At 48.2% G+C, this 27,869-nt stretch overlaps 2 protein-coding genes across 12 annotated transcripts in view; one reads left to right on the top strand and one right to left on the bottom strand.

Moving 5' to 3' along the window:
• The window catches only part of Emid1 (EMI domain containing 1), a 64,967-nt gene extending 43,174 nt beyond the window's left edge, over nt 1–21,793 (top strand). For 3 of the 7 annotated variants that reach the window (XM_017800117.2, XM_029567309.1, XM_029567305.1), the window contains 3 exons: nt 5,623–5,667; nt 17,603–17,693; nt 21,046–21,793. In XM_017800117.2, the coding sequence (XP_017655606.1) occupies nt 5,623–5,667; nt 17,603–17,693; nt 21,046–21,173 (264 nt within the window). In that variant the 3' untranslated portion in view covers nt 21,174–21,793. Of the gene's footprint in view, nt 1–5,622; nt 5,668–16,645; nt 16,731–17,602; nt 17,694–21,045 lie in introns of those variants that run through there. The other 4 variants (XM_008841117.3, XM_029567306.1, XM_029567308.1 and 1 more) reach the window with 3 other exon arrangements.
• A 209-nt stretch (nt 21,794–22,002) lies between these two features.
• Nucleotides 22,003–27,869, bottom strand: part of Rhbdd3 (rhomboid domain containing 3) — a 6,357-nt gene continuing 490 nt past the window's right edge. For 2 of the 5 annotated variants that reach the window (XM_008841107.3, XM_029567310.1), the window contains exons 2-8: nt 27,400–27,552; nt 25,355–25,389; nt 24,847–25,036; nt 23,755–24,132; nt 22,788–22,950; nt 22,429–22,704; nt 22,003–22,345 (exon numbers count right to left, since the gene is read on the bottom strand). In XM_008841107.3, coding sequence (XP_008839329.1) covers nt 22,168–22,345; nt 22,429–22,704; nt 22,788–22,950; nt 23,755–24,132; nt 24,847–24,994 — 1,143 coding nt within the window. In that variant the 5' untranslated portion in view covers nt 24,995–25,036; nt 25,355–25,389; nt 27,400–27,552 and the 3' untranslated portion in view covers nt 22,003–22,167. The other 3 variants (XM_008841106.2, XM_017800095.2, XM_029567311.1) reach the window with 3 other exon arrangements.

Genomic DNA, 27,869 nt, shown 5'->3' with positions numbered 1-27,869 from the left:
AGATGCTCATAGTCCCCTGGAACTAGTTGACCTAGGAGGGCAAGGAGCAAAAAGTGTCCTTTATGTCCCTCTGACCAAATTATGATAGGCCTCAAAGTGTGTCTGTTAAACACCCAAGAAGGTTAGTTCCACCAGTCTAGCATTTTTTAAGTGCATTCAGCAAAAATTCAAGACTCTTTTCAAGGCCACTGACCCTGTGTCCAGCCCCACACATTCAACCACTCCACTCTTCCTGGGCACATTCAACCACTCAACTGTTTTCAAAGACCATAGAGTGGCCCACACTACTCCTGTAAAGGGACATTTTCCAGATACTTCATGACTGTTTGGATATGCATCCCCTTGATGACCTGGTTAGGTTCACAAATGTTCTTAAAATGAACAGAGAGATTTGAACCTCTCAATGTGCATGAGGTTTCTGGGTAAAAAGAATAGGGAACCATTTTCGTAGGTCATCTCAGGTGACTTCCTGAAAGAGAAAGCCCCTTTCGTGAAATTTTGTTTTGTTTTGTTTTTGTTTTGATGGTGCTAGAGATCTAACCCAGGAGCTCAGACACCAAGCCAGCTAAATCCCTTCCCTACCTCTTTGTGATTTTAACTGAGTACTTTATATGACTTTTTGTGTATATATTTTATTGAAGTTTTGTGTATTTCATATACAACATCTTAATCATCTTTATACCCTCTTCCCCATCGGTACTGTACCATAGCCCCCCATAGGATTGCATGCATTCCGTTATTTATGTTAAAGCCTATGGAGTCAACTTAGTGTCCCCAGACATCCCTCAGTACAAGTTCATCCACTGGGGTTTAGTCAGTCTATCTATAGTCAATTCCTTAAGGAAGATCAGCTCTTCCTCACCCAGCAGTAATCAGCTACCCAATAGTTCTTTGGATAAGTTTGGTGCTTGCTGTTCATTTTCACATTTCTATGCTAGGTTTTTGTCTGCTTGAGTTTGCATAGGTCTTGTGCATGCTGATACCATTGCTGTAAGTTCATATGAGCAAGATCCTAGAAGTCTGTAAGATTCTATTTCCATATAGTCAGGCACCTCCTCCCCTGGCTCTTACAATCTTTCTGCCCCTTCTTCTGCTATGGTCCCTGAGCCCTGGGTAGGAGAAGTTTAATATAGGAGTCCTGTCTAAGGACCCACACTCTGCAGACTCTTATTTGCTATATTTTGGCCATTTGTGACCCTTTGTGTTCACTTTCCTTTATTGTGTGAGGGAGCTTCATTGATGGGAGGGGAGTTGAGAGATGCGCTAGTATTCTCTCTACCCCTTGTTCCACTGTGTTCCTTGAGCCTTAGAGATAGAGGTTCCATTATAGATGTGTCACTTAGGGTTGGGCACTTCACAGACACTTAATCTCTGTGTGTGACCAGTTATGGAACTCTGTAATAGCCTCTGTCTGTTGCAAAAGAAGGTTCTTTGGTGAGTGGTGACTGGAATACTTGTCTGTAAATATAAGGGTTCATATTTAGCACATAGTAAAACATTTACATTTGTATAGGGATGTGACAGCCTTGGGGTTTTCTCTAAGATCTATGACATCTCCAGCCATGAGTATTTGGCTATGTTTTACAGTTCCACGCATGAGTTCCCTTCCAAAGAGTGGACTGTAAGTCCAGTTAGGTAGCTGTTAATTACCCCCAAGATAAAAGTGCCACTACTGCCCCAATATAGTTTGCTGTGCCAGTCATTGTTGTGGTTATTAGCCTTTAAAGTTGGGGTTGAACCATCAATTGATGTTCTCCCTTAGCAGCTTGCACAGCATTTCCCAAAACTATGAGAGCTAGGCTTCAGGGATGTGACTTCCAGCTCCATTGCTCCAAGTCCTAGCATATGGCTTTTTTATTTTTTTATTTTATGTGTATGCATGTATTGCCTGAATGTAGGTAAGTATGCCTATGTCGTGCAATGCCCTCGGAGGACAGAAGAGGCTGTTGGATCCCCTGGAACTGGAGTTACATACAGTTGTTAGCTGCCATGTGGGTGCTGGGATTTGAACCTGGGTCTTCTGCAAGAACAGCCAGTGTTCTTAACCACTGAGCCATCTCTCCAGCCCTGTATATGACTTTTTTTGTTTGTTTTTTTTTGAGACAGGGTCTCCTTGTAGCCCCAGCTGTCCTGGAACTCACTATGTAGACCAGGCTGGCCTCAAACTCACAAAGATCTGCCTGCCTCTGCCTCCCAAGTGCTGGGATTAAAGGTGTGCGCTACCACACCTGGCCCCCGTATATGACTTTTTTAAGGAAGGGGTCTCAGTGCAGCCCTAGCTGGCCTGGAACTCACTATGTAGACCAGGCTGACCTCGAACTCACAGAGATTCACCTGCCTCTGCCTCCCAAGTTCTGGGATCAAAGGCATGTTCTACAACATTCAGCACTTTATATGACTTTATTATACTTTGTTTTTTGTGTTTTTGAGACATGATCTCATGTATCTCAGGCTGGTCTTGAACTCACTATGAAGCTGAGGATGACCTTTAACTCCTGATCCTCCTGCCTCCACCTTTTGAATACTGGGATTACAGGTGTGCATCAACACACACTCCACAACATCATAAAGTTTTAAATAATTCTAACAGTCTGTCTGTTCAGACTGAACTGTTTGTTCAGCTTCAAGCTCTGGGTTTTTAAAAATATTTTATTATTTTTAATTTTTATGTGTATGAATGTATTACCTGCATGTGTGTGAGGGCACCCATGTCGTGCAATGCCGCGGAGGTCAGAAGAGCTTCAGATTCCCCTGGAACTGGAGTTAAGGATGGTTCGTAGCCACCATGTGGGTGCTGGGAATCAAACCCGGGTCCTCTGCAACAGCAGTCAGTTCTCTTAATCGCTGAGCCATCTCTTCAGGCCCCTCAAGCTCTGTTTTTGTCTTTCAGTATGTCCTATATCTTTGTTGACTGGTGGGCGGGCACAATGTACTGAGTAAAAGAAACTGGTAAATCTGGGTATAGTGCTGCGTACTTGTAATCCTAGGAGGAGGAGGTCAGAGGACAATCTGCAAGAGTAGGATCTCTTCTTCCATCACGTCAGGCCAAGAGATTGAACTCAGCTCATCATGGTCGGTGGCAAGCACCTTGTCTGGAAAACCAAAAGGGGATAGAAGGAGATAGAAATTATTTCTTTTTTTCATTCTTTTTTTTTTTTTTTTTTTCGGTCTTTTTGAGACAGGGTCTCCCTGTAGCCGCAGCTGGCCTGGAACTCACTATGTAGACCAGGCTGGCCTCGAACTCACAAAGATCTGCCTGCCTCTGCCTCCCAAGTGCTGGGATTAAAGGCATGTGCCACCACGCCCAGAGAATTATTTTATTTTTAATTACATTTATTTATTTGTCTTTTGTTTATTTGCATTTTACGTGTATGACTGTTTTGCCTGCAGTACCTGTGGAAGCCAGAAAGGGGCGTTGGATTCCCTAGAGGTACAGGTGGTCGTGAGCTGCTATCTGGGTTCTGGGAACCAAATCTGGGTCCTCTGCAAGAACAACCAGTGCTCTTAACCACTGAACCACCTCTCCAGCCCCATGCTTATTTATTTCGTATGTGTGTGCATTCATAAACTCCATGGCACAAGTGGAAGTCAGTGGACAACTTCCAAGAGTCAGTTCTTGTCTTCTACCCTGAGGGTCCAAGGTTTTGATTTCAGGTTCTCATAGTTGGTGGCAAGTATCTTTACCTGCTAAGTCATCTCACAGGGCCCATGTCAAATGAGTTTTATTTCCAGGACTTCTATTTGATTCTTTAAAAAAAAAAAAAAAAAAAAAGAGAGAGATGTATGTCAGAGCTGAAGAAATGGCTCAGCAATTAAGAGCATTTGCTGCTTTTGTAGAGGACCCAGATTTGATTCCCAGCACACACATGGACGTTCACAACTATCCATAGTTCCAGTTCCAGGGGCTCTTTTGCCCTCTTTTGGCTTCTGAAGGCAGTACATGCATGTGATGCACTTACATGCAGTCAAAACACTCACATAAAATATACATTTAAAAAATCTGTGAAAAAGCAGTTTGTACTCATCACATAGTATGACAATCCCAATTGATTTATTTTGCTTTGCTTTTTTTTTTATTTTTTCTTGAGACAAGATCTCACTATGTTGCTCAGTCAGGTCTGGAACTCACTATATAGCTACATAGCCCAAGTTAATCTGGAACTAACTGTATATTCATTATGCATCCCTGGCTGGTCTAGAACTTGCTCTGTAGACCAAGCTGGTCTCAAATTCACAGAGCTCCACCTGCATCTGTCTCCCAAGTGCTGGAATTAAAAGTGTGTGCCACCATATCTGGCCTCCTTTAAAACATTGTATAGGAGACTGGAGAGATGGTTCAGTACCATAACCTCTTGTAACTCCAGCTCCAGGGGATCTGGCATCCTCTTCTGGCCTCCATGGCTATCTGCACTCACAGGGACATATACAAATAATGAAAAATAAAATAAATCTTTTTTTTTAAATATTTTATTTATTATAAACAAAGGAATGAGTTTCTCTTTTTGTTGTTATAGATCTTGTTTCGTTCCAAACTCTTGGGTAGTTATGGACAGTTGTTAGCTGCCATGTGGGTGCTGGGATTTGAACCCAGGTCTTCTGGAAGAACAATCAGTGTTCTTAACTGCTGAGCCATCTCTCCAACCCCAAAATAAATCTTTAAAAAAAGAAAAAAATTAAATTAAATGAAGGAGGGGTGTGTGTGCATGGAAGACATGACAGCTTTCAAAGCTGATTCGCTCCTTTGGCTGTGGGTTCCAGGGATTGAACTCAGGTTGTCAAGCTTGCAAAGGCTTACTGCACTATCTCACTGGCCCAACACATTTTAAATACCTTTTCTGTTTACAACACCTCGATTAGCTATACATCTATTTATATTGTCTGATTCTTCTCTTAAATATGGGTCATATTATCTGTTTTTTATATATCTAGTAATTTTTTTTTTTTGAGACAGGGTCTCCCTGTAGCCCCAGCTGTCCTGGAACTCACTATAGTAGACCAGGCTGGCCTTGAACTCAACAGAGATCCGCCTGCCTCTGCCTCCCAAGTGCTCAGATTAAAGGCGTGCCCCACCACACCCAGTGTATATCTAGTAATTTTAAGTCTCTTATTGTGCAGTAGAGATAATCTGCCAGAAGTACTCTAGATTCTGTTATTCTCCTGTGAAGACTTTTGAGTTTTCCACTAGCCTATACTGATGGATCATCTTGCTGTTTTGGAAATTTAGTTTTAGGGTTCATCAGAGAAAGTCCATTTTGTTTAGGTCTTGGTCCTAAGAAAATTTCCCTAGCCTTCGTAAGGCCTAGCCTTTCTGGAGTTTTCCTGAGAAAGCATTAGGTAGTTCCAAACTCTGTCTCCTGTGTGGTGGAAAGTTATGAAAATCTATGCTCTGTTCTGACAACCTGTAGTTTCTTCCCTGGGTGTCTCTGTCTCTGTCTCTGTCTCTGTTTCTCTCTCTCTCCCCCCCCCCATCTCTCTGTCTCTGTCTTTCTTTGCAAGTGCTCTACCACTGAGCTGCATTCCCAACCATGGGTTCAGGTCTTTGTGAGTCTTTCACTCTCTCCCTTTCCCTCCCTTCTGCTCACTTTCCTTCCCTCACTCACTTCTGTCTGGCTCTCCTTACAGGGAGAACCTGGCCCCAAAGGAGACCCTGGTGAGAAGAGCCAATGGGTAAGCTCTAGCCCTCCCCCCACCTCCCCCTGCCTTCTCTTGCCCTGGGGGCTCAGGAGAGAATTCTGTCACCAACAGACCCTGAAACTGGGGCATCCCATCCATATCCTCTCAGAAGCTCCAGACCCTACATTCCTCCTGGTACTCCCCGCTAGGCAGGACCAGCTCTCCCAGCAGACTCCACACTCACTCTCTGTGTCTCAGTCTTTGTCTCGGTCTCCACCCATCTCCCCCTGCCACCTTTTCAGGCCAAGGTGGCTCTGCCTATTCCTGCGGGGCAGGCTGGGTGACCCAAGCCAGACTGCATCTCTACTTCCATGGTCCCTCCTGGCAAATGTTTTGGTTTTGTCTTGCTGTCTACTGAAGAAAGGGAAGCATGAATACAGTATCCACCCAAAACAGAAAAGGGACCGTTGGAGCACAGGGAATCCATGGTTAAAGAGACAGGGGTCCTAGAAACCACCATACACATAGAAAATCCAGGAAGCCTAGGAAGGGAAACCTTAAAACCTTGATGGATATGTTTGACATGGTTAGTGAGGTTGAGATTGAACTCCACTATACCCAAAAGACTTGTAATGACATGAAGCCCTGGATACCCATCATATACTTAAAAGACCCATGAGGGAAGGCTAGAAACTATCACATACAAAGGCAAACTATGAGACATGAGATAAGGTAATCTAGCCACTACCATCTACAAAGCAAGGCATGAACAACAGAAAGGGAAGCCTAGAAACAGTCACATACATAGCAGACACAGAGCAAATTGGCCAGGAGGTCCTAGAGATCACACACTCAGAAAATCTCATGATGTGTGCATGTGAGGTCCTGGAAATCTTCAAGATCAGTGGAGAAAATGGCAGTGAACAAATTTCAAGGCCTAGGAATCTACTCCACTTAAAGACATGTGAAGAAGGAAGCCTAGGTCATACCATGCCCCAAAGTCTAGCTATGTGGGCCCCTGGAAACCATTGCTAACACAGTAGACATTTGGAATATAGGCAGGGTGTGAGCAGACATCCCTACAAGAGACAGCCTGGGTGTTTGGACAGTGGCATTGTGCAGCCCGCACACATGCAGTCTGGCTGGGACGCCCTACTTCCTGGTTGTTGTTTAGTGAGGATGTGGACAGCCCCAGTACCTGCCTGCCTTCTTTGTTTTTGATCTTGGGGTTAGTGATGGATACAGCCGTGGGAGCCTCTCACCCTGCATGAGTCCTCCTCCATGTCTCCCATGAATTCTGCAGGCCCTGCTACCTCTCCTAACTGCCTGCTGCCCTCCCATATCACCCCTTCCCTCCATTGGTTCCAGGCCTCTACCAGTGTGGGTTGGGTCCAGCTGGGGGTAGGCAGAATGGGTCTCTCAGAGCAATCCTCTGTCTCCCCTAGCCTAGGTCACTTCCTCTCCTTTCCCAGAGACCCTCGGTGTAAAAACAGGTTTTTCACCCAGCCCAGGAGCAATGGGAAAGATCAGGGTACAACAGAACCAGCCTGTACAATCCCATCCCTGCATGGGAAGTCTTGGCAGAGGGTCAGGTTGTCTGGGCAGCCACAGACCAGGCCTTGCACCCAGCACCACCTGTAGGAGGGGTTCCCAAGTGGTAGCAGGATCCCTACCTGTCCACCTTCCTCCCTTCACCTGCATTTCTACCCTAGCTTGCTGCCTGCCTGGGAGAGGGCTCGCTGAGCTGGAATTGCATGAGCTTCAAGGGGCTGAGGGGCCAGCGCTGTTAGAGGTAGATGGGTATACTGGTACAGTGTTGGCAAGTTCCTGCGGGCTGCGATAGATACACTTCACCTACCAGGGCCCCTTTGGGGTTAGTGCATCTTTCAGGGCCTCTGGCCAGGCTTGGCTGTGGCTCAGTAGTGACACCAGGTGGTCACAAGAGTGTACTGAAGGAACTGAATGATTGGCCTGAGCTACTCTACCTAGTAAAGAGGGAAGCCATCACCCCTTATTGAGAGAGGGAAACTGAGGTAAGAAGTGAAAGTGGGCCCAAGACTTCTAAACTCCCAGAGGGGCTAGGGAACCTGCTACAAGTCCCTAAGCATTTCTTCTGTGTGTGCCAGGCTGAGGGCTGGGCAGTGTAGGGAGATGCTATGCAGACGCAATCCCTGTGGATAGTCACCATGGGACAGAGAAAAAAGACCATGGTCAGCCGCCACAGGACATAGGGCATTTAACAGTGTTGGGGGAGTCATAGTGTCCTGGTGGAGACAAACTGGGCCTGGAAGGTGCATAACTAGTCACAGGGTGTTCAAATGGGAAAGAGGGGACAGCATATACAAAAGCCAGGGACAAGAGTGAGCCCAGGATATCTGCAGAGTTGCAAGTACTTGGAAGTGGCAGTTTGATATGCAAAAAGTGAAATGGACTTAGGAGGCCATATTAAGGAATTTGAACTTTGTTCTACAGACATTGGGGCATCATTTAAGAATTTATAAATGGGGGAAGGGAGCCGGATGTGTAGTGCACACCTTTAATCCCAGCACTTGGGAGGCAGGGGCAGGCAGATCTCTGTGAGATCAAGCCCAGCCTGGTCTAGTAGTGAGTTCCAGGCCATCTGGGGCTATAGGGAGACCCTTTCTTAAAAAGACAATAAAGCTGGGCATAGTAGCACATGCCTTTAGTCCCAGTGCTCTCAGAGGCAGAGGCAGGCAGATCTCTGTGAGTTCAAGACCAACTTGGTCTACATAGCAAGTTCCAGGCCAGCTGGAACTACAGGGAGACCCTGTCTCAAAAATACCAACCCCCCCAAACAAATAAACAAAAAGACAATAAAATAAAATAAATTGGGGTGAGGGAGTGGAGAGATGGCTCATTAGTTAAGAGCACTGGCTACTCTTGTAGAGGACCTAGGTTTGCTTCCCAGCACCCATAAGGTGGATAACAACTACCTATAGCTCCAGTTCCAGGGAATCTGGCACCCTCTTCTGGCATCTGCAGGGATTGCATGCATGTGGTGCACTGTATGTAGGCAAAACACTCATACACATAAAATAAAAATAAATAAATCAAGCCAGGCGTGGTGGCGCAGGCCTTTAATCCCAGCAGAGGCATGTGGATCTCTGTGAGTTTCAAGGTCAACCTGATCTACAAAGTGAATTCCAGGTCAGCTGGGGCTACAGGAAGACCCTGTCTCAAAATGAACAAAAAATAAAAATCAATCAATCAAAAAATTAGTATTTATAAACTGGGATCCAGGCATGGTGGTCCATGCTTGTAATCAATCCTAGTACTCAGAAGGCTGAGATAGGAGGTTTACCCACAAGTTCAAGGTGAGCCTGGGCTACAGAGTGATTGCCTCAAAGACCTCAAAAAATTAAGAATTGGGCTGGAGAGATGGTTCAGCGGTTAACAACACTGGTTGTTCTTGCAGAAGACTCAGGTTCAAATCCCAGCACCCACATGGTAGCTAACAACTGTCCATAACTCCAGTCCCAGGGGATCCAACAGCCTCTTCTGTCCTCCATGAGCATTGCATGGCATGGGTGCACTTACCTACATGCATGCAATACACTCATACACATAAAATTTTAAAAAAAAGAGCCAGGTGTGGTAGCACATGCCTTTAATCCCAGCACTCAGGAGGCAGAGGCGGGTGGATCTCTGTGAGTTCAAAGCCAGCCTGGTCTACATAGTGAATTCCAGGACAGCTGGGGCTACAGGGAGACCCTGTCTCAAAAAGACAAAAAAAATAAAATAAAATAAGAGGCTGGAGAGATGGCTCAGGGGTTAAGAGCACCCTCTGATCTTGCAGAGGACCTGGGTTCAATTCCCAGCACCCACATGGTGGCTAACAACCATCTGTACTCCAGTTCCAGGGGAATCTGATGCCCTCTTCTAACCTCCACGGGCATTGCACAACATGGGTGCACCTACCTACATGCAGGCAACACATTCATACACATAAAATAAAAATAAAATATTTTTAAACTGGGTGTGGTGGTGCATGCCTTTAATCCCAGCACTTGGGAGGCAGAGGCAGGAAGATCTCTGAATTCAAGGCTAGCCTGGTCTATATAGTGGGTTCCAGGCCAGCTGGGACCTTCAAGGTGTATTCCTTTCTGGTTTGGCTCAGTGTTCATCAGTACACAGTAGATTGAATGAAACTTTGTATTGTGGTTTGTGATCTTACTCTGTAACACTTGAAGATATCCATGGGAAAAATGTTATTAATTTTGTATCTATTATGGTATGTCTGATGCCCCATGTCAAGGCCAATGTAAATGGCAGTGTGATGAGAGAGAGCGAGAGAGAGAGAGAGAGAGAGAGAGAGAGAGAGAGAGAGAGAATTAAAACATTAAAAGAAAAAGGCAGCAGGGGAATGATGTGATTGGGGTTCTTTGCAAAATGTCTCTAGGGGTGGAGAAATGGCTCAGTGGTTAAAAGCACTGTCTGCTCTTGTCTGCTCTTTCAAGAGTACCCCGGTTCTGTTCCCAACACCCACATGGCAATTAACAATGGTCCACAACTCCAGTTCCAGGTGATCTAACGCCCTCTTCCGGCCTCTGCAGGCATTTCATGCACATGGTGCACTTCCATATGCAGGCAAAATACTCATACACAATCAATCAATCAATCAATCAATCAATCAATCAATCAATCTCTGGCTGCCATATGGAAAACAAATGGGAAATGCAGAGAGGGACCCAGGCAGGATGTGGTGGGCAGCCTGGTCAGAGACTGTGTGGGGCTGGAATTGGGGGCAGGCAGCAAGACAGACAGCTGTCAGTGGAGTGAAGAGGCCAGGGGTGCTGCTTTGGCTGTGAAGAGAAGTGAGGAGGCAAAGAAACTTAAAATAGTAAAAGAGAGCTGGGCCTGGTGGCAGAAGCCTATAATCTCAGGTACTCAGGAGGCTGAGGCAAGCGAATCACAAGTTCAAGGTCAGCCTGGGCAACTTAGTGAGACATTGTATGAAACACACACACACACACACACACACACACACAGGTTGGAGATACAACTCAGTGGTCAAGTGCCTGCCTAGCATGTATAAGGTCCTATCTTTACTACTGAGAACGAGAGTGAGAGTGAGAGCGAGAGAGAGAGAGAGAGAGAGAGATGCTGAGTTTTGTCTCTGGAAAGATGAGTTTTGTCCCCGGAAAGGTGGGCAGTGTCTGTGTTATGGCCCAGTGGGAATGTGTCCAGCAGACCATGGACACATAAATTCAGAGCACAGACTACAGACCAGGCTGAGTGGCAAACCCCAGTGTTACCAGTGCAAACCAGCCACCCATTTGCAAAGGGCTCTGACCAGTGGATATTTTTTTTAATTTTTTTTATTATTTTTATTTTATGTGCATGTGTGTATTGCCTGCACATACGTAAGTGCACCCGTGTTGTGCAATGCCCATGGAGGACAGAAGAGACTGTCAGATACCCTGGAACTGGAGTTACAGACAGTTGCTAGCTGCCATATGAGTGCTGGGATTCGAACCCAGGTCTTCTGCAAGATCAGTGTTCTTAATGGCTGAGCCATCTCTCCGGCCCCACCAGTGGATATTTTTAAAATACTTTTCCTCAGATTTTTATTTGAACTTTTTCAAATATACTGAAAAATCAGTACAATTCTTACCCTCCGGCCACTCCATTGTGCATGGCCCATTAAGTAGCATTTGGCCTCACTGGCTAGTTTTTCTCCCTTTATAGTTGCAGATCTGGTTTTTTTCTAGTTCATTTGAAAACAAATTTCACCCATATCTCTTCCACCCCTTCAATCCACATGTCAAAAGAAGAATATGAACCCAAATACCCACAATCTCACTGTCACCTGTAAGCAGGCTGGCATTATTTCAGCAAAATGATGCCATCTGCTGTTCTACTTAATGTGAGCTTCACCAGTTCTTTCCCAAATGAAAGTTACATTATTTATTTATTTATTTATTTATTTATTTATTTATTTATTTATTTTATATATGTATATAAAATAAATGGTCTTTTTAAGACAGGGTCTCCCTGTAGCCTCAGCTGGCCTGGAACTTGCTGTGTAGACCAAGTTGGCCTCAATCTCACAGAAATCTGCCTGCTTCTGCCTCCTGAGTGCTGGGATTAAAGGCATGCACCCATGCCCAGCATGAAAGTTATTTTATTTAATTAATTATTTATTTTGGCACTGGGGAGCGAACCCTTGTATATGTTAGTTAAGTGCTCTACCACTGAGCTGCATTCCCAGCTCAGAAGCTTTTGAAAAATAATCCAAGATCACCAGATGTGGTGGCATACACCTTTAATCCCAGCACTCAGGAGGCAGAGGCAGGTAGATCTTTGTGAGTTTGAGGCCAGCTTGGTCTACATAGTGAGTTCCAGGCCAGCTGCAGCTACAGGGAGACCCTGTCTCAAAACACATACACATACACACACACACACACACACACACACACACACACACGCAAAATCCAAGATCTGAGCACACTTCACACATTGCAGTCTGTCACGTCCCTGGTCTCTCTTAGCCTAGAATGTGCCTCCCGCTCTTCTTTTTTATTGTGGTTTTGTTGTTGTTTTGTGGGGTCTTTTGGGGAGAGAAGGGGTTGAAACAGGATTTCCCTACGCACAGCCCCAACTGATCTGGAACTTGCTATGTAGACTAGGCTAGCCTCAATCTCATAGAGATCCTCCAGCCTCTACCTCTATGCTGGGATTAAAGGCATGCACGGCACCTGGCTCTTTCCTGCTCTTCTTGATGGCCTTTTTGTGAATGTCTTTCAATCTAGATTTGTCCAATTGTTTCTTCCCAAGGAGATGCAAGTTAGGTACTCTGAGTCAGCGCACTTGCAGGGGACACAGTGTCTTTAACACACTTCTGTTAGGAAGTTCAGGATGTTATTTTGCCCCACTGTCTGGGAATGACTTCAGAGTTTTCAAAGATTATCCATTTAAAAAATTTTTTATTTATGTGCATGTGTGTGTCTGTGTGCACGTATGCCACCTGTGTACAGGTGCTTGCAGAGGCCAGAAGAGAGTGTTGAATTCTTGGAACTGGAGTTACAGGTGGTTGTGAGCAGCCCAATGTGGGTGCTGGGAACTGGAAGAGCAGCAAATTCTTTTAACTGCTGAGCCATCTTTCCGGTCCTTAAAACAATTTCTTGCTGGGTGTGGTGGCGCACGCATTTAATCCCAGCACTCGGGAGGCAGAGGCAGGCGGATCTCTGTGAGTTCAAGGCCAGCCTGGTCTACATAGTGAGTTCCAGGACAGCTGGGGCTACAGGAGACCCTGTCTCAAAAAGACCAAAAAAAAAAAAAATTTTGTGTATGTGGTATATGCCTGTGTGTACATGCGTGTGTGGTTGTGCCAGCCCTTGTACATGCATGCGGTAATGAGAGGACATCAGGTGTCTTCCTCTATCATTTTCTGCCTTATCCCCCTTGTGACTGAACCTGGAGCTGACCATTTTTCAGCAAGGCTGGCAACCAGCAAGCCCCAACAATCCTCCTGTCTCTGAACCTCCCCAGCGCTGGAGTTACAGGCATGTATGGCCATGGGATGGGAAGGGGCAGAGGATCCAAATTCAGATCCTCATACTTGCAAACCAAGAGCTCTTATCACCAAACCATCTCCCTAACCCCAAGATCCATTTTCACATCCTGCTTCTATAATACTTGAGGAGGGATTACTTTGGCATGTGACCTATAGTGACCCCAGGACCCCAGGCTGAAATGGCCATTTTCAGTGGGCCTAGGATAGCCCAATCCTTATGATATTGACAGGATAGCTGGATCATAAGGAACAGCTCCAGAGAGTGAACAAACTCATAATGGAAGTGTTGGGAGGTCTCTATAACTTTTTTAGATGTTTTATAGGGACAACTGCTTCAAAGGGTTGGATGATGAGCCAGGGATAGAGGCTCACATCTGTAATCCCAGCACTTGGGATGCTGAAGCAGAAGTGCTATGAATTTTAGGTCAATCTGGAATGCAGAGTGAGATCTTGTCTTTAAAACAACAAAGTAGTGTGGGCAGGGGGTGGCTGGAAGGATGGTAAGCCTACCCACATAAATGCTGGATGGATATAGCAGCCTACCTTTAATTCCAGTGTTCAAAAGGCAGAGGCCAGATCCCCAGAGCAAGCTCTGGTTCAATTGAGATCCCCTGCTCCAATCAATAAGATGGAGAGTGATTAAGAAAAATGCCCAACATTAACCTCTGGCCTCCAAACACAATAAAAAAGGGGGGGGGCTGGGGAGATGGCTCAATGAGTAAGAGCATTTGCTGTGCAAAGAGGTCTGAGTTTGAATCCCCAGCACCTACATAAAAGTCAGGCATGGCCACACATACCGGTAACTTCAGCATTGCAGAATAGAAACAGGCAGATCCTAGGAGCTCAATGGCTGGCCAGTCTAGCTGAAATGACAAACTTCAGGTTCACTGTAAGACCCTATCTCAAAAAATAAGGGAAGGTGGGCTGAGATAGGTCAGCTGGTAAAAGCATTTGCCACCAAGCCTGATAACCTGAGTTCAATCTCTGGGATCCACATGGTAGAAGGAGAAAATTGACTCTAGCAAGTTGTCCTATGACCTCCACATGCACATTGTGGTTCATGCATGTAAACACACATATAATATATATATATAATTTTTTTTGTCTTTTTGAGACAGGGTCTCTCTATAGCCCCAACTGGCCTGGAACTCACTATGTAGACCAGGCTGGCCTCAAATTCAGAGATCCACCTGCCTCTGCCTCCCAAGTGCTGGGACTAAAGGCATGTGCCACCACACCTGTTTTTTGTTATTATTGTTTGTTTTTTTAAGTCTTTTGAGACAGGGCCTCCCTGTAGCCCCAGCTGGCCTGGAACTATGTAGACCAGGCTAGTCTTGAACTCACAGAGATCCACCTGCCTCTGCCTCCCGAGTGCTGGGATTAAAGGTGTGCTACCAAGCAATAAAAATATATTTAAGGGGCTGGAGAGATGGTTCAGCAGTTACTTGGTGCTCTTCCAGAGGATTTGAGTTCAGTTCTCAGTACCCAGGTCAGGCAGCTAACCTTCTGTGGCTCCAGCTCCTGGGGATACAATGTCATCTTCCGGCCTCTGTGAGTACCCAAACACAGGTGGTACACATAAATATGTAAATAAAATGGTTTAAAATTCTTTACATAAGGGGGACTGGAGAGATTGCTCAGTGGTTAAGAGCACTGACTACTGTTGCAGAGGACCCGGGTTCGATTCCCAGCATCTACATGGTGGCTATGAACTGTCCTTAACTCCAGTTCCAGGGGAATCCGAAGCCCTCTTCTGACCTCCGAGACACTGCACAACACGGGTGCCACTCACATACATTCAGGCAATACACTCACACATAAAATAAAAATAATAAATAAAATTTTTTTTAAAACTCTAAATAAGGCTGGGCATGGTGCTGCACACCTTTAATCCCAGCACTCAGGCACTCAGGAGGCAGAGGCAAGTGGATCTCTACCAGTTTGAATCCAGCCTGGTCTACATAGCAAGTTCCAGGTCAGCCAGAGCCACATAGTGATCTCAAAAAACCAAACAAACATTAAAAAAGAAAAACCACACAGCTGGGCTTGGTGGCACACGCCTTTAATCCCAGCATTCCGGAGGCAGAGGCAGGCGGATCTCTGTGAGTTCAAGGACAGCCTGATCTACATAGTGAGTTCCAGGACAGCTGGGGCTACAGGGAGACCCTGTCTCAAAAAGACCAAAAAAACCACACAAAAAAACGTAGAGAGCCAAGTGTGGTGGGGCACACCTTTAATCCCAGCTCTTAGGAGGCAGAGGAGGGTGGATGGATCTCTGTGAGGTTGAGGCCAGTGTGGTCTATATAGAGTTGTAGATCAGCTGGGGCCATAGGGAGACTCTGTCTCAAAAAAAAAAGAAAGAAAAAATTAAAGTAAATTAAATTAATAAGGTAGAGAGCAACAGAAGCCCCTGTACGTGTGTGTACTCATAGGTGCATGGACCCACACGAGTGTATACACCACACACACACACACACACACACACACACACACACACACACACACGGAGGGGTAGGAGTAATTATACAAAAATGCATCCCTCACTTGACCTCAACTAAGAAGGCAAGAGAGACTTCTAGATGATATCAGGCCTCAGGGTAGTTGCTTGGTGCTCTATTGGAAGATACCAACATTCTTGAAAAATAGTTTCCATCTAAACTAGAAACAAGGAAGGAGTGAGAGGATATGAAGTGTTAGACAAGACCACAGGTGCCAGGGAAGGAAAGGGCAGACTGGGAGGCTAAGATGCTCATTTAATTTTTTTTACTTATTCATTTTTATTTTATGTGTATGACTGTTTTGCCTACATGTATGTAAGTGTATCTGTGTTGTGCAATGCCCATGGAGGTCAGAAGAAGGTGTTGGATCTCCTGGAACTGTAGTTATGAACGGTTGTGAGCTGCCATGTGGGTATTGGGATCCAAACCCAGATCCTCTACAAAAGCAACCAGGGTTAACCACTGAGCCATCTCCAGCCCCCTGACATGTTCATTTAAAACAAAAAGTAAATTTGAAGAATATGAGTAAACAGAAACACAGAGAAAAAGGAAATTCAAAAATTAAAAACCAAAGAAAAAATGGAAGAAAAAAGAAAAAAGCGAGGGAACAAGAGGAGGACAGGTAGTGGGTCCAGGGATGTGATAGGATTTAGGAGCACAATGTAAGAGCAATTGACATGAGAACAGAGACTAGAGGACAGGCTCCGCACCACCTTGGGAACAAATGTGTGGCAGGCTTTGGGAGGAGTAGACTGGTATCATCCAAAGAGGCACAGTTTATCACCCGCTGGGATCAAACGTGGTCTTCAGGGGTTGCTTCCGCCTGCCTTGCTCCCCTCCTTTTCCTTCCTGGTCTTGATTATCCATGGGCCCATGGGATGTAGTAGGTGGTACAGGGTTACAGGTGCATGTCCCGGGTGAGGCATGTCGACCAGCAGGCTTTGCAGGGTCCCTTCCCTGCCCCCATCACGGCTGCATCTGTCTCTTTCCTCCGCAGGGGGAGGGGTTGCACCAACTACGCGAGGCTTTGAAGATTTTAGCTGAAAGGGTTTTAATCTTGGAAACAATGATTGGGCTCTATGGTGAGTAGAGACAGACAGACGGACAGACAGCCCAGCCCCTACTTGCCAGCCTTCCCCAAGCCCTCCTGGGATGGAACTGGCCTGAACTCAATCATGAGGCTGGAAAAGCAGAGGCTGTTGAGGCCACCCATCCCTCAGTGACTGATACTACTTCCTCAGGGGAAGATCTCTGCTCCTGGGGTCAGCTCTGTGCCTCTGGGTATTGTGGGTAACATAGTTTTACAGGCCTGCAGAGGATTGGCGACAACAGAATATGAGATTTGGAAGAAATTATGTAGAATTAAACTCCAGATTAGCAAAGAACTGTGGACAACTAGACTGGAGTCATGGGTCATATAGTCAAAGCCCAGGACCACAGGAGGATTGTGGGTAACATGTAGACTCTACTTGGGCTTCAGTTCTAGAGAAGTCAGGGCAATGGAGACAGTCTCCAAAACTACAGGATGATACGTCATGCAGTTAGACTCCAAAAGTGCCAGGAATTGAGGTGACAAAACCAGACTCAGAACCCAGATGCTTGGGATAATAATACCACCTACCAGTTCTGACCACCTTTCCACAAACCTCCAGAGGCTCTCTCTGGACCTGCCTTCCTGGCCCAAGGAATCTCTCCCATAGTTCTCACTCTTGTCCTGAAGTTCCTGTCAGGGGTCAAGACAGTATTACCCTAGGCATTCACCCTGCAGATCCCTACCCATCTGGCTACCTGAGGAGCTAGGTAAGCCTTCTCCCTACCTTAGGAGGCGACACAGGTCTGATGGACACTCATCCAGACTCCTGCCCTGGATACCCTCCTTCACCACCCCCTCAGCTCCCAGCCCAGCCCTCGGAGGCCAGACTCGCACTGTCTGCTCTTCTCAATCTCCCATCAGGCTCCTAGCTTACAGAGCTTCCTGCAGCAGCAGGCCCAGCTGGAGCTCCTGGCCAGACGGGTCACCCTGCTAGAAGCCATCATCTGGCCAGGTAATGGTAGGGTGGGCAGGCAGGGGCAATCCCTCCCAGGAAGGGCCTGGGACAGGCATGGGCATGCAGAAGGTGCCTCCCAGTGCTGGGCTTGGGTCAGCAGACACTCACTCTTCATCCTACCATCCATCAAACAAATGGCCTGACAAGGGGAAGGGTCCAGTACCTAGTTCTCCTGCTCTGTCAGTCACCTATTGACACAGGCTCCAACACATTCAATAAAAGTAGCCCTGCCCTGGTGCAGCTTAGGGAGCTGAGGTGGCCTTGGCACTGGCAATGAAAGCCAAGGAGAGATAGGTAATAGTGAAATGGACATAGCCTCTGGCCTGCTGGAGCTGTAGCTCTGTGGTAAAAAACCTGTATGTACAAGTCCTTGGGTTCAATCATTACCATGAAGGATGGAGGAAGTCAGTCTATGAGGGGATAGTGAAGGACGGCTTCCTGGAGGAGTGATGTCTCAGCGAAGACCAGAAGGGCAAGGATCATGAAAGACTCAACAGGCAGAAGAACAAAGGCCAACAAGTCTACAGGATTTGTTCCTCAAGGTTTTTGAGATGTGAAGCCATCACTTCCCCCATACACCTTAGACCAAAGCACATAGCTGGTGCTGAGCAATAGGGTTGACCAACCACAGGACTGGGCTGTTCCTCATCTGCCCACTAAGAGCCCTCCACCCCACCGGCTGCTCTCTGTCCCCTCCACACACCATCCAGCCTCACAGCCCATGTGCCCACCAGTGCACAGAGGCCTCCATATTGTGTTCAACCTTGCCTGTTTTATTAAGTAAAAACTGAGGCCCCAAGTGGGAAGGAGGGTCAAGGTTAAAGCCAATTATTCTTTTGGCAAAATCAGGAGGCACCCACTGGATGCCAGGCTCAGGTGGGCACTGGGGCCCTGTAGACTAGGTGGACTGTTGAGGAGCTACTGTTAGTCACTTAGAAGATGGGAGTGTTCAAGGATATGGGCCCTTCTCACTAGAGATTGGAGACTTCTTGGAAGAGGGATCCCTGTGCAAGGTAATGGAAGATGCCAAGTTATGCTAGGTACAGAAGGTGAGAGGGACAGCCCTGACAGGAGTCTAATGTGGGCCAAGATCTAGAGGTTGAAGTGTGTGTGGCCCAAGCCAGGCATGATGACTACATGCCTGTGATCCCAGCACTCGAAGGCTGAGACAGGAGGATAGCAAATGTGAAGCCAGCCCAGGCTACCAAGCAAGATATTATCTCAAAAAGAAAAAAAAATGTACATGGTCTGTTTCTAAAGCCCCACCCATTAGCTTCATGGTTTCTCTAAAATTCTAGAAACATGAGACTATTTATCAGACCTTCTTCCCTACCCATCTAGAAACTTGATCTATGGCAGGCCTGACCCCACCTTAAGAAAAGAGACCAAGGTCTTGATGGAGACATACCCATGCTCCTGCCCCGAAGCCCTTAGCATCTGTCCTTCATCCCCACTGGCTCCGAATGACCTGAGGGATCACAGGGAACAAAGGACCAAGGACCAAATCCCAGATTCCCAGCACTTTTTCAGGTGCTCCCTACCTCCTTTAGGGCAAGAGCTAGAAAGGACCCAATTTGGGCCACTGTGATCCTGGATCTGACCCTGCTTGTCTTTAGCCAGCTATGCCTCTGACTACCCAAGAAGGAAGTATCAGGCCCCCATTAGTAGCCACAAGTCCAGGATGGGGGCGCTGGAGAGTCGGCTCAGCGGTTAAGAGCACTGACTGCTCTTGCAGAGGACCCAGGTTCAATTCCCAGCACCCACAGGGCGGCTACGAACCGTTCTTAACTTTGGTTCCAGGGGAATCTGAAGCCTTCTTCTGACCTCTACAGCATTGCATGACATGGGTGCACTCACATACATGCAGGCAATACACTTATACACATAAAATCAAAAAAAAAAAAAGTCCAGGATACGCTGGCCACTCAAGCAAGCCTGTCTTGGGGCTTAGAGGGAGATGTGAAGGGAGAAGGGAACCCTCTGGAGCTGGGAGTAGGGACCTCCCAGATGGGCCCAGAATACATAGCAGGTACCAACTAAAGACCAGATGGTGTTCACATTTGGGTTGCCATCAATAACAGTGATGGCTCCTCCTCATCTGAGCCACCTGGACAGAGAGGATCTACATTGATCATCTCCAGTCCTTAGAGTAAGCTTGTCAGGTGGGTGATGCCTACTTTACAGATGAGGAAACAAGCTCTCTACCAGGCCCTCTGCTCATCTGACTCCCTCAAGTTCGTGGGGGTAGTGTCTGTAAGGCCTGGGCTCCAGCCTAAGTCTGCCCTCTGAAATTCCATTAGCAAAGGTTTGCTGAAACTTCCACTTGGCCAGGTAGTGAGTGGAACCCAGGGTAAACACAACACCCTAGATCTGTGCATGTTGTGACCCAAATCATAGTGGCCAGACCTGCAGGAGACCTGGTAACCATGAAAATCATCTTCCACTCCTGGTCACAAGGGTGTTGACAGCTTGACAACAGGAATATTATCTCTGTATTCCAGATAAGGCTCAAAGATCTGTGACTTGCCCAAGGGGACTGGGACATGGCAGGGCCTAGACAGTGCTGGAGCTGAGGCTCTGTGCTGACCCCCTTCCATACTCCCTGACACAGTACACGGAAGCCCCTTCAGTGACCATACACCTGCTCCAGAGGCCCCAAATCTAACAGGTTTCATAGACAAAGCTCCTCCTCTGAGCTTGAAAGATGCCAATTTTCCAGAGGGCAAGAATTCTACTCCTAGGGGGTTCAGCTTATATGCAGATTGGGCCATCTCTCAGTTCCCATTGGAACTGACTTTAATCCTTGTTGAAGCTATCTGAGTGCTCAGGATCTCTGTGAAAATGTCCTTGATTTTAGAGATCAGAACACTGTGGCCCTGAGAGAAGTCCAACTTGCCTGAGGCTACACAGTAGTTCAGAGGCAGAGCCTTTATCCTCAACTGGTGGCATAGCCCAAGGAAAGAGAAAAAATTTGTTCCCTAGCCCCAGATTATCTGGCTACAAAATGGAGATGATTCAGAATACACCTTCACTCCAAATGACTAAAAAAAAAAAAAAAAAAAATTCTTAGGGAAGTGTTATCCATATGCCAAATATTTGCATGTAAATGTGGTTAAGTCTGGTCATCCCCATTTGACAAAGTAGGCATCAAATGGCTAAGTACTCTCACTGGACCGGGGGCTTAGAGGTTCTGGGAGAGGCACTAAGCAGCCTGCAGACACCCATATTTCCCACAGCTCTGCCTCTGGGATGCCAGGGTGCCCTGACACCTCCAGAAGGCCAAGGAAAGGTGGGCACCCCATATGAATGCCCCTAACATAGCCTCTCTCCTTCTTATTCTCTCTGACAGAACCAGAGCTGGGGTCTGGAGCAGACCCTGGTGGCACGGGCACCCCTAGCCTCCTTCGGGGCAAGAGGGGAGGACACACAACCAACTATCGGATTGTGGCCCCCAGGAGACACAATGAGAAGGGCTGAGGGTGGTAGTGACCGTTGTTCAGGATTTCATACCGGGCTTCCCTCCCTAGCCTAGACTTGGCCAACTGCCTCGGGGACTGCCAATTCATATTTATTAACGTCCTCAGGGACCCCTCTGCCATCTAGGCCTTAGGGGTAGGCAGGTCTTTGTCATAGCAGCCTGTACATTTCAGACTGAGCAGGGACTAGGGCCTGAGAGGAAGCAGTAAGACCTCTTTGGAGCTGGCCTAGTTCCCTCTGAGAAATGGAATGAAAAGGCCTTGACTGCAGGAACAAGGTACAAGGTTTTCTTCATCTTCTCAGCTCTTCAAAGCAGGGAGCTGGCAGTCTGCCTGGCCCTCAGGACATGTGGGGATGGGGTCGTTAGTCTCTTGGTCCCCTCCTTCCAAACCTTGGGGAGTCCTCGTGTTTTCTGGTGCTGGGTTCCTACCCGAGTACAGGCTGCTTAGATCCTGACTGAATATTGGTGCTCCTTACCTTAGTTCTACCCCAAGTACCAGTTCCTCCCCAGTGTCCCATGTATGGATGAGATGTACAAAAGTGGAACTCTGACTCCAAGTGCCTGTTGCAGATGCCAAGAATTGTTATGTACTGGACAATAAAGGCCCCCTTCCTGCCCACCCAGCATGGTCTCTGTGTGCCTGGACAGGACACCCAAAGGGTTGACCTAGGCACAAGGCCTGAGGATAGTGGAGTAGGAGCCCTGTGGCCCCAGACACCAGGAACTGCCCTCTATCAGCTACTCGTTCACGGGTTGCTCACTCAATCGTTCGTCTTCTCCGATGCTAACACAGAAGAGCCAGACATGACTGCCACCCAGGGGACCAAGTTGAAAAACAAGCTGGCTTTTATTCTCAGAAAGTATCGGGGTAACATGCCAGGGGTCACCCTGCCCCCAGGGATACCCTGTACCCCACCAAGCCCCCACGAAACAGAGCAGGGGTTCAGGTTACTTGCCCCTAGGACAGGCCTATGTCCTCTGTTCTCTTCCTGGCTATGGGGGCCCACAACCCTTATAGTGGGCAGGACCACTCCTCCCCTCAGTCACCAGGGCTTCAGTGTCCACCAGCCCTTCCACCAGCAGGGACACAGCACCCTCCACTCGGCCTGTGGCTGCCAGGGCCACTGCGGCCTGCTCAGTAGGGAAGCCCATGTGCTCTAGCTGCTGCAGCCTGTGAGGTGGTGGGGACAAGGAGGGAATGTCAAGGCAGCATGGCCCTCACACCAGGCCACATCCCTGCCCACCCTGGCTTACCGTAAAGAAGACACAGAGGCCTTGGGCAAACATATTGAGCTCTGGGGAGCCTGGACTGATGCATCAAGAAGTGAGGCCTGGATCCCTTCCTGTAGCATTTGCTCATCCAGGGCGGCCCACGTTGGGGTTCCTGGAGCAAAGCTAGATCCAGCCCAGTCTAAGCCCTCTTCCCACAGCAGCTGCACAGGCCTCAGGCCTGGTGGGAACCAGGCAGAGCCATCACTGTGGGACCAGGGGGCTGGGGAGGTCAGGTAAGGAGGTCCAGAGGTGGTAGGCCTGTAGAGACAGAAGTGGATAGCCTGGGCTGCCAGTCACTGTCAGCTTCCATCATCAGCTGGGGCCCCCAGAATTACCCTCACCTCATTCCAGTGGGATAAGTGACAGGCAGCTCAGTCAGGCTGCTTGGGGTGGGAAGGAGCCTCAGTGGCCAGCACTGGGCCAGAGTCCTACATAGGATACCTTCCTGCAACACTTGCAGTCGCTGCTCTGAGAACTCTAGCCACCGGAAGGCCCCAGCAGCATCTGTCTGCCCAGGGCAGGGCAGCTGGTCAAGGAAAACCAAAATGAACTGAGGAGGAGTGGGAGGGGAAGGCCCCATGCCAAGTGTGTGCTAGACATTCCCGTGTACTCCCCTCCCCTTGCAATAGCCCTGCAGGACCACATCGTCACCCAAGTCAGCAGTCAAAGCTCGGAAACAAAAGGGACCTGCCCACCTGAAGCTATTCAGTCAGAAGGAAAGAGCAATGAGTGTCTCCCCCAAACCCTGCTCTCCACAGCTACCCCTCAACCCTCTGTTCCCATGGCTCTCTGTACCTGAGGACACCTCTTTCTACCCTTAGGCAGAATAGTAGCTGGTGTCTCCATTCTGAAACAGGGTCCCCTGTGACTGCCTGAAGAGACCAGCCTATTCTCTCTGGTGGCCATTTTTCTGCATCTTGGGAGCAAAGCTTGTGTCTAAAGCACCAGCACCAGGGGCCACCAGAGAGCCCTCAGCTCCTTCCTACACTGAGTCTTTCTCTTTGCTGAGCCACGTCTGATCTGCTCCCCAAGTTCACTTCACCTGGACCCTACCTCTTGCTTGTTTCAGCGTAGATGCCACCTTTACACAGGACCCAAGTTAGTGAATCCTCAGGCCCCCTCAGCTCTCCCAAGCACCCCATGGGGTCCTTTAATTGTAACTGGCCATGAGCCCTGTCTCCAGACCAGAGCATGGCTCAGAGGAAGATGTACTGGTATTTAGTCACCTGACATTGCTTGGGTTTGACTTCCCCTGTCATTTCTTTCCCAGATCTTTTCATGTGGATCCTGGGCTCAGGCAAAGGATACAGGCCATACCAGCAAGAAGGCCACAAAGGAGCTGCAGGAAGGGTGGCTCGGAGCTGAGTAGCAGGGTCAGGACTAGCAGTAGCCATGGCAGTAGCCATGGTGGCAACCAAGGCCATCCAGGGCAGTGACTCTGACCCGCCAGCATGGCCAGGTGGACAGGCATGTATCCACAGCCTCCAGCTGCACTGGACACCCCAAGGCCTGCCAGCAGCACAGCCAGCAGCCCAGTGGCCAGGGCAAGCAGAGCAGAGGCATGTAGGAAGCGCAGTGTGCCCAGGTGGCACTCTTGCCACCTGCCTAGAGTGGGCAGGAGCAGCAGGCTCAGGAGCAGGCCTGGTAGCGCAGTGTGGCCCAGAGCATGAGTCAGCAGCCGGTGCACTGGGAGAGAGAAGGGTGCCAGGTCAGTGGCCCCCAACCTTCAAGGCTGTCCCAGGTGGATGGATGCTCCTGCACCAGAGCCATCTGATGGGCCAACCCCTCTTCCCAAGAGCCGGTATGTCCAGTGCCATTACCTAATCACTGCTAGGGGGACCAAGGGCTTCTGAACCCCACAGCTACTCCCTGGTTATATGTAAGGGAACCAGCACTCAAGTCTTTTCACTAGCAACCAACCACTGAGCAGAGCTACACACCTCAGTGCAGTGAAGCTGTGTGCTAACACAGTCACCAAGTCCTTCACAACTGGTTAACTGCTCAAGGTCTAATGAAACTACATGCTGGAACTACCTACTCTCAAAAAGCTGCATGACCTTAGAAAACTCACCTAACCTCTCTGAACATCATTTGGGTTCCTCAAATGTAAACAAGCTGTTAATGGGAAGTACATGCTTAGCCAGAAACCTTAGTTCAGGTTTTTAAGGAAAGTTGTCAGAACTCTTACCCACAGCGGCTCACCTCACTCTCTGCCTCCTTCAGGATGCTCTGCCCTCTACCCTAGCTGGATGAGCTGGGCATGTTAAGGGCTAGCCTTCCCCAGGGCACTGGGTTCTATTCCTAAATAACCACCACAAAGTACACACGACTTCTGCTAACTAGTCTCAGGCCTGGAGCAAGTCTTCAGCCTCCTTCAAGGTCTGTGTAGCCAGTCCTCACCCTGCCAGGGGTTCAACAGCAGTTCGGGAGCCAGTGTGAGGCTGGGGCCAGCCCCCAGTAGCCATAGGCTACTCAGCAGCAGCATCAGAGCTGAGGAAGCAAGAGGCAGTGCCGGGGACAGTGGGCCATTGGGGTCCCAGGCATGCATAGCTTGGTTGAGAATGGTCAAAGGTGATCCCAAGGCTGTGTGCTGGGGTAAAGGAAAACAATAACAAATTATTTTTGCAGTTTTTATCTGACTCCTCAATTGCTTTACCAATAACCCCATTTTACAGAGGTGGAAACTGAGGCTACAGAGGCAGGTCCAGTAGCTTGGCCTAACCTATATGCTTATTAGCCATCTTCCTATCCCTCCTGCCTATGTGTGAAATGTGTAGGAGACATGCAGAGTCCTGATGGAGGCGAGGTATGGTGATACACATCCGTAATTTCAGGACTTGGGAGACAGAGGCAAGAGGATCAGGAATGAAAGGTTGCTAGGGATCCAGATCAGTGGTAGAGTGCTTACCTAGCATGCATAGGGACCCAGGTTGATTCCCAGTGCTGTAAAACAAATACATAAAAATAAATCCAAGAGCTCAAAATCATTCTTGGTTTTATACTTAGGTCAAGGCTAGCCTGAGCTATATGTAACCCTGTTTCAGAAAAATAAAACAAAAGAGTCTGATAGGACCTCAAGAGGCGTTTTAGATGAGGATACGGGCCTTTCACTGAACTGGAGCTCTTCACTGTCAAACAAATGGGTACACTCTCCCTGGTGATGATAAAGACAAGGCCAGCTCTGGCCTCCTGCCTCCTGCTTCTTCCCTCTCCTCTAGTATGCCCAGCCTTAGGAGCTTCAGAAGGCCTCAGCAACCCCTGAACAAGGTGAAGACACAGCAAGCAGATTTGGGAGGGAGTGTGAGAGCAGAGCTGTAGGACTCCCACATTCTAAGCCTCAGGCACCTGCTTCTCCCCAGCCTTGGCCCTAGCCTCATTTGCGCAGGTCTATTCCAGTGTCTGCTCCATCCTTCTGCTGTGTGTCCCTAGGCAAGTTTCCCATTCTGTGAAATGGGAATTAGGACAGTCTTTCTTTACAGGATAAGGAAAAGGAATAGACTTAAGATCCACAACTTTCTTTCGAAGCTTTTTTCTCAAGGTCTCAAGGTGGCCTGGAATATGAGATCCTCCTGTCTCTGCCTCTTGAATGCTAGGTCACAAACTTGCACTACCACACTTGGTTTGGTCCACAGCTCTCTGTCAAGAAACCCAAAAGCACCATCACACTGCCTATGGGAGGCATATATAGCTGTCAAGCAAAGGCCTAACTGGTCCTAACTCTGGTCCCTAAACACAGTTGTCCTCTTCTGACAGAGCAAAGTTTTTCTCCCCTGACTCAGGTCCTGCTCTAGTCCCAAGTCAGTCCTCTTCATCTCTGGACTCCTCCTAAGCTGATTCAGGACAAAAAGCAGATCCCAGACACAAGAAGCTGTCTGGTTAACCTTCACACCAAAGGCTTCCCTTGCATCTGCCAGCTTCCTATAGGAAACATGTGAAAATCTCCTCTGCCAGCAAAGTCCTTTCCTCCATCCCACTAACAGGCAATCTAGTCACAGTCTGAAGCTCAGCTCAAATGTCCCTTTCCAACTCATGGATCTTATCCTAATGAGCAAAGCTTGGCCTGTCTCCCTAGGCAAGTGGTTCAAATTCATAGGGAGGAAAGAGGCTCCTCTCATCTCAAAGTTCACCAGGGCATTATTCCTTGTACATATTCAGAGCTTCCTACGTGTTCACTAAGATATTAGCTTGGCTCCAGGTCTTGCTTAGGGGATTTGGGGTGAACTCTGCCCTTCCCCTGTGGTGCTGGGCTGTTCAGAAAAGCAGGCAGATGTCACCCTTACTGGGTCATACAACTGAAGCTTCCTCTTGTACCTTTCACAACCATTCCACCCCAGGGCACCTTAGCAAGGGTAAGGGACTTGCCCATGGACTTATAGAACTGGTACTTGAACCCTCTGGACCTGTTTTTTTTTTTTTTCTTCCTTGGTGGTAGGAATCGAATCCAGGGCCTCATACATCCTAGGTAAGCACACTAGCACTAAGCCTTTATCTTCAACCATATGCTAAGTTTCTTCAATCAATAATATGCAACTTGGAAGCTGCTCAGGCCACACACAATACAGGCAGCAGCCTTTTCCCTTCGCAGATACCAACAGGCATCCTGCTGAGACACTTTGAGTCCCCAGCTAACAATCCTAGCTGCCAGGATCTTTCACCTACAGAAGTTGAGTTTACATCTAATGGAGTATGGATGACCACACATCCTGCTCCCCACCCTTTTCCCTGCCTCCTGCCAGGGAATCTGAGAGCCTGGCTACAGGTTTGTACTGTGAAACTGCCCCCTATCCTCACAAAGGTATGAGATTACTTTTGACACGTGGGCCCCTGCCATGTTGTTGCTTATCTGTCCCTCCACGGCGTTAATGAAAAACTCCTTACTCCCCAACAAGGTGTGTTGGTGTCCGTCTTGAACCCCCACCTGAGAACAACTGTGCACCATCAGACCCTGCGTACCTTACTGGGAAGCCAGGAGGGTAGAATGGGAAGTCAAGGACAAGGAAGATTCGTCCAGGTGGTGCATATAGAGGGGAGTTCCGGGGTCTGGGTCCAATTCAGTTTTGTGACTTTGCAAAAGAACTCAATTTTCTTGGGCTTCACTTTCCTTTTCTGTTAAAACAAGGGTATTGGATGAGGGATAATTAAAGGGCTTCTCAATCACAACCGCTACTGGGGCTGGTGGGGCCTTCCGGACCTGGGCCCCCTCCCCTGCCTGCCCAGGCCACGCGTCCGAGGAGCTCCCTGAGCAGGAGCAGGCTCTTCCCAACCGCCACCCGGGAAGACCCGGCGGCGCCCAAGCTGGGAGTCTGGCCTTCAGTTCCAGGCCGAGACCCTAGCGCCCCAAACCCATTGCGCGCACACCCGGGCGCGTGATCCCGCCTACAGATTAGTCAGCAGTTGTTCTAGGCCCGGCTCCCCGCCACCCC

The sequence above is a fragment of the Nannospalax galili genome, unplaced genomic scaffold, assembly GCF_000622305.1.
Source record: "Nannospalax galili isolate Female #2095 unplaced genomic scaffold, S.galili_v1.0 scaffold259, whole genome shotgun sequence".
Lineage (NCBI taxonomy): Eukaryota > Metazoa > Chordata > Mammalia > Rodentia > Spalacidae > Nannospalax > Nannospalax galili.
The sequence above is the reverse complement of the archived record's forward strand: the minus strand, read 5'-3'. Positions and strand labels throughout refer to the sequence as shown.